Source organism: Oncorhynchus nerka, linkage group LG27 (assembly GCF_034236695.1).
Source record: "Oncorhynchus nerka isolate Pitt River linkage group LG27, Oner_Uvic_2.0, whole genome shotgun sequence".
NCBI classification, from domain to species: Eukaryota; Metazoa; Chordata; class Actinopteri; order Salmoniformes; family Salmonidae; genus Oncorhynchus; species Oncorhynchus nerka.
This window is the reverse complement of record NC_088422.1, coordinates 6,216,842-6,223,477: the sequence shown is the minus strand read 5'-3', so window position 1 is coordinate 6,223,477 and position 6,636 is coordinate 6,216,842. Positions and strand designations below refer to the sequence as shown.

At 41.9% G+C, this 6,636-nt stretch overlaps 1 protein-coding gene across 3 annotated transcripts in view; it reads left to right on the top strand.

Moving 5' to 3' along the window:
• LOC115124674 (uncharacterized) overlaps nucleotides 1-5,043 on the top strand; it is a 6,517-nt gene extending 1,474 nt beyond the window's left edge. The window contains exons 2-6 of one of the 3 annotated variants that reach the window (XM_065011343.1): nucleotides 55-169; nucleotides 1,177-1,469; nucleotides 2,614-3,027; nucleotides 3,169-3,270; nucleotides 3,427-5,043. In XM_065011343.1, the coding sequence (XP_064867415.1) occupies nucleotides 55-169; nucleotides 1,177-1,469; nucleotides 2,614-3,027; nucleotides 3,169-3,270; nucleotides 3,427-3,572 (1,070 nt within the window). In that variant the 3' untranslated portion in view covers nucleotides 3,573-5,043. The other 2 variants (XM_065011342.1, XM_065011344.1) reach the window with 2 other exon arrangements.
• The last annotated feature ends 1,593 nt before the right edge of the window (nucleotides 5,044-6,636 follow it).

The window sequence follows — 6,636 nt, the reverse complement described above, 5'->3', positions numbered from 1 at the left end:
GATCCCGGGTTATTTATTTATTTTGGTATTTTGATGTTGATCTGTGTGTCGTAGTGTTGTGGCAGGGCCTGGCGTTGGGACTGAGCAGCTCTGCCTTGCGGTACCAAGTGGAGAGGAGAGACAGAGACAGGGCTGTGACCTGGATCCAGGCCAGGCGGTTCTGTCAGAGGTACAGGTACAGTAATTTACCAGATCCTCAATCAGTGTCAGGTAGAAGAATAAAGAAAGTGTGAGTTAAAAAAAAAATTTTTTTTTTTACACAGTAAGTTGCACCGTAAAAATTAAACCACAGATGCAGATGCCAGATTTAGCCAATAGGAGAGGACCAAAATAAACATAACCAATAGCCTTTTCTCAATTATATTCCCTCAACACCTGCATCCTCTCTCTCCTCCTCTCTCCTTGTTGTTGTTTTTTTTTAAGTCAAAAAGGTATTCGAGGTGGATAGAAAATGCGCTGGTATGAAATTAGACTCTCCTTCTCCAATTGTGTGTCGTCAGGCAAATGACGTTCGCAGGGTGGAATCCCCCCCCACCAAAAAAAAAACGGAATTTAGCTAGCTGTGCAAAACATTTTATAGATTTAAAAAGTAGCATATCATTTAAATGTTTGCATACTTTTCTACTTTAAGAAAATAATAGCTGATTTAAAGGAGGGGTTGTGGGAAGGACTCAGGTTGGATCATGGAGAATGATAGAGGTCTCTAAAAGGCTCTATTGCCATGGGAACCGCCATTGAGGGCTTCCGCCATTTTAAATGTAGTCAACTGGGTGGGACAACCAACTTCATTTCCTGATTCCTCCTGGTGACCCTGTTGGAGTCAATGGTGAAGAAGAAAATGGACTACTACTTCAAAAAATGGAGATAGCCTCAACGGTGCTGCCCATACACTGTCACAGACGCGATAATGCAAGAGATACAAAAGATGAGTCATCTAGCTACCAATCTAAAGGAGACTATCGCGGATTGGAGCACCGTCTTCTGTTTGCCTACTAACAACACTCTCCTCGACCACTTATCGGTTTCCAGGTCACGGAAGAGAGAGAAAGCAGAAGGATGGACCCTTTGCCGAAATGAGAAAAGGCTCTAGTGTCTCAATTTTGTCTCAACAAAGGATGTATTTATTTTGTATTATTATTTATTATTTGATATTTATTTCTACCTGTTGTAACACAGGCATTACGTTGACCTGGCTGTCCTAAGCACCCAGGACCAGTACCAGTTCCTTCTGCAGACCATGGCTGCTGGTGAGAGGGACACCTTCTGGCTGGGTCTGCAGCCCCACACTGCCCCTGGTGGCTGGAGGTGGAAGTGGGTGGATGGCCAGGGGCTGAGCTATGATCGCTGGTACATAAAAAGTCCTGGACCTGGACTCTGTGGTTGTCTGGAGACCAGCCTCAAAGGGGAGAATAAACTACTGTCCAGATCCTGTGGCGAGACCGTGGAACGACATGGTTTCATCTGCCAAGGTGAGTGAGGACGACTGACAGTTTAATCAGTCCCTATTCACTCCCTACTCCTTCGCCTTCGGCCTAAAGAGAGTACATAGAAGCCCAACTGTAACCTGTACCTTATTACTGTACACTATATGATCTGCAATGAGGTGAAAGCAATATGTTGGAAGCTCATCCAAGAAGTAGAGAGAGAATGGGTCTAGAGAAATTAGTGGCTGAATGACTGTTTCCATTGGCCCTAGAAAGCCAGCATCCCGGAGTCGCCTGTTGACGTTGAGACTGGTGTTTTGCGGGTACTATTTAAAGAAGCTGCCAGTTGAGGATTTGTGAGGCGTCATTCTCAAACTAGACACTCTAATGTACTTGTCCTCTTGCTCAGTTGTGCACTGGGGCCTCCCACTCCTCTTGCTATTCTGGTTAGAGCCAGTTTGCGCTGTTCTGTGAAGGGAGTAGTACACAGCGTTGTACGAGATCTTCAGTTTCTTGGCAATTTCTCGCATGGAATAGCCTTCATTTCTCAGAACAAGAATAGACTGACAAGTTTATGCTCCAGATACTCAACTAGTCTAAAGAAGGCCAGTTGTATTGCTTCTTTAATCAGAACCACAGTTTTCAGCTTTGCTAACATAATTGCAAAAGGGTTTTCTAATGATCACTTAGCCTTTTAAAATGATACATTTGGATTATCTAACACAACGTGCCATTGGAACACAGGAGTGATGGTTGCTGATAATGGGCCTCTGTACTCCTATGTAGATATTCCATTGGAACACAGGAGTGATGGTTGCTGATAATGGGCCTCTGTACTCCTATGTAGATATTCCATTGGAACACAGGAGTGATGGCTGCTGATAATGGGCCTCTGTACTCCTATGTAGATATTCCATTGGAACACAGGAGTGATGGTTGCTGATAATGGGCCTCTGTACGCCGATGTAGATAATCCATAAAATCCCATGTAGATATGCCGTTTCCAGCTACAATAGTCATTTACAACATTAACAATGTCTACACTGTAATTCTGATCAATTTTATGTTATTTTAATGGACAAAAAAATTTGCTTTTCTTTCAAAAACAAGGACATTTCTAAGTGATCACAAACTTTTGAACGCTAGTGTATATCTATTTAATTGACATTTATATCTATTGAATTGACAGGCGCTGTACCCCCCGAGCGGCTAAAGGCGGAGTCTGAAGGGACTGATCATGTGACTGTGCATTGGGACACGCCCCCTCTGATGCAGACAGCTGATCATAGCTACAGAATTACCACATGTAGCTTCCAGCATCACCCTCATCTTTCTCTCCTCCACCCTTCACTCCCTCCTTGCCACACCCCTCCTCTTTTCCTCTGTCCTTTCCCCCACCCCCCTCATCCCACCACCCCATGTTGCGTCCTCCACCTCCCCTACTCCAACAGCTCCACCTCCCACTCCACCCGGATCTCTGGCCTAACCCCGGGAACCCAGTACACCATCAGCGTTGCCACAGTGATCACGCGCCCAGATCCTGTCACCGGTGACAACGTCACCACCGACAGTGACCCAGTCACGGTGACCGTCAAAACAATAGGTGAGTGTGACACACACACACACACACACACACACACACACACACACACACACACACACACACACACACACAAGTATACTAGTTGTGAGTATTGTTTGTGTGTCATATGAATGTGTGTTACAGATCTCTTCTCTCCACTAGGTGGCGGTGGTGGGCAGCAGGTGGTTGCCATGGTACTGAGTGTGGTCAAGTTCATCTATCTGGCTGTCTTACTCTGTTTACTTTACCTCATCCTGAAGAGAAGTGAGTCGGACCATGGATCAATCACTCTATCAAATCAATCTATCGATCGATCAAACCGGCCAGCTAGCCGATTGAACAATCAATCAAAAGTTAGAATACAACAATTTGATAAGTGAGGTTTCAGGCCATGCTTAAACTCCATGTCCCTGTCTCTAGATGCTGTCCAGGCTCCTGAACTTGATCTGGAATCAGTAGAACTCCCTACTGAAGAAGAATACATTTTAGACATGATTAAAACTGGTCCTACATCAGTTGAATTCCCTAATGAAGAATGCATTGTTGAGCTGCCACCTGAAGAATAATGAATTGTCTGACTAGAACTGGTTCTAGGTCAGTGGTGCCTCCTCCTGGAGAATGCATTGTTGAGCTGCCACCTGAAGAATAATGAATTGTCTGACTAGAACTGGTTCTAGATCAGTGGTGCCCACTCCTGGAGAATGCATTGTTGAGCTGCCACCTGATTACAACTGGTTGTAGATCAGAAAACAGCAGCTCTACCTGCCAAATCTACCAGCTTTTCTTGATAGTGTAAAGATTAAGGGAGAATATAAATACAAGCTGCAGACAGTATGCGTTATTAGTCTTGATACATACTTATAAACAAAATAGTTTTATCTTAACAAGATATACCTGTTTAACTATAAGTTTTTAGAAAAGTATGGATAAACACTTAAGTGCAAAGTAGATTTGTTATTCTCGACAAGGAATTAATAAGCATTGAGAATGAGTTAAGCTGCCTCTTTAATAAACAGGTTAGAAAAATAGGTATTTTGACCTCAATACGACGTTTAGAAAAGTATTTTATTTATTTATTTTATGTTTTACCACACATTGTCAGTAGTCATGATTTTCATGCTGGGTATGGAAACATGTTGCCTCCTTATGCATATAGATAGGAGAAATGTACATTAGTTGTATGTCATAAAGTATGTAATATATATAGCCTTAGTTCACAAATGACACCCTATTCCCTACATAGTGCACTACTTTAGACCAGATCCTTATGGCACCGTATTCTCTACATAGTGCCCTACGTAGCAAAAAGGATGAAATTTGAGATGCAGACAAAGGGAAATAACAAGTGAAAGGTGAAAAGCCCATGAAAATGATTTTTGTATGAATTATTTAGCTTTTTGTTAAAATGATTTAGCTTTTTGTCTGAATGATTTAGCGTTTTGTCTGAATGATTTAGCTTTTTGTTAAAATGATTTAGCTTTTTGTCTGAATGATTGAGCTTTTTGTTAAAATGATTTAGCTTTTTGTTAAAATGATTTAGCTTTTTGTCTGAATGATTGAGCTTTTTGTTAAAATGATTTAGCTTTTTGTTAAAATGATTTAGCTTTTTGTTAAAATGATTTAGCTTTTTGTCTGAATGATTGAGCTTTTTGTTAAAATGATTTAGCTTTTTGTTAAAATGATTTAGCTTTTTGTCTGAATGATTGAGCTTTTTGTTAAAATGATTTAGCTTTTTGTCTGAATGATTTAGCTTTTTGTATGAATGATTGAGCTTTTTGTTAAAATGATTTAGCCTTTTGTTCAAATGATTTATCTTTTTGTAGACATTATTTAGCTTTTTGAACGATTGACTTCATTGTTGGCATTTTGTCTTCTTCAACAAAACGTATGAGTGGCTTAACAGCCTAACATTGTAACAGGGTACTTCTATATTAGAAATTTAACAGTAAAGTAACTTTTTGTGTTCTGGAATTGACTGAGGTTCATTTGTACTGCTCAAATACTACTTTAGTCAATAAATAAACTCGTTGAACTTGTTATCGTTCCTTCCGTCTCTTTTTTTACACATTTCAGAAAATTATTAACAGTCAAAAAAAGCTGCAAAGATTGAGGGAACACATGGAACATTTTCCGACCACTTCTCCACACACATATGACCTGATCGAAGGTATTAGATTAATGCCCCATGGGCCCGCGCCTGGGTCAACTGTGTTGTCGTTGGAACTGGGCCTCTCGGGCGTGAGCCAGGTGCCCGTTTTGACCCAAGGCAAAGTCGACTCAAATCAAATGTTATTGGTCACATACACATGGTTAGCAGATGTTAATGCGAGTGTAGCGAAATGCTTGTGCTTCCAGCTCCGACAGTGCAGTAATACCTAACAAGTAATATCTAACGATTCCCCAACAACTACCTTATACACACACATATGTAAAGGGGTGAATGTACATATAAATATATGGATGAGCGATGGCCGAGCGGCAAGGTGCAGTAGATGGTATAAAATACACTATATACATGTAATATGAGTAATGTAAGATATGTAAATATTTTTAAAGTGGCATTGTTTAAAGTGACTAGTGATCCATTTATTCAAGTGTCCAGTGATTTGGTCTCCATGTAGGCAGCAGCCTCTCTGAGTCCGTGATGGCTGTTTAGCAGTCTGATGTCCTTGAGATAGAAGCTGTTTTTCAGTCTCTCGGTCCCAGCTTTGATGCACCTGTACTAACCTCGCCTTCTGGATGATAGCGGTGTGAACAGACAGTGGCTCGGGTCGTTGTTGTCCTTGATGATCTTTTTTGGGCTTCCTGTAACATCGGGTGGTGTAGGTGTCCTGGAGGGCAGGTAGTTTGCCCCCGGTGATGCGTTGTGCAGACCTCACCACATTCTGGAGAGGCTTGTGGTTGAGGGCGGTGCATTGGCCATACCAGGCAAATGTGATACAGCCTGACAGGATGCTCTCGATGTCAGGATTTGGCTAGGATTGTTCCGGTTTTGGCCACTAGATGCCCCCATTGTGCTTTTTTTTTACCCTTTTTGTTTTTCCCTTGTTCTAGTTATTATTTGCACCTGTGCCTTGTTTCCCTTGAATGTATTTAAACCCTTAGTTTTCCTCAGTTCTTTGCTCTGTGTTTGAATGTTAGCACCCAGTGATGCTGTGAACAGTTGTTGCTCCAGTTGGACTCTCTTGTGGTCCTCAGTTCTTTGCTCTGTGTTTGAATGTTAGCACCCAGTGATGCTGTGAACAGTTGTTGCTCCATTTGGACTCTCTTGTGGTCCTCAGTTCTTTGCTCTGTGTTTGAATGTTAGCACCCAGTGATGCTGTGAACAGTTGTTAATCCAGTTGGACTCTCTTGTGGTCCTCAGTTCTTTGCTCTGTGTTTGAATGTTAGCACCCAGTGATGCTGTGAACAGTTGTTAATCCAGTTGGACTCTCTTGTGGTCCTCAGTTCTTTGCTCTGTGTTTGAATGTTAGCACCCAGTGATGCTGTGAACAGTTGTTGCTCCAGTTGGACTCTCTTGTGGTCCTCAGTTCTTTGCTCTGTGTTTGAATGTTAGCACCCAGTGATGCTGTGAACAGTTGTTAATCCAGTTGGACTCTCTTGTGGTCCTCAGTTCTTTGCTCTGTGTTT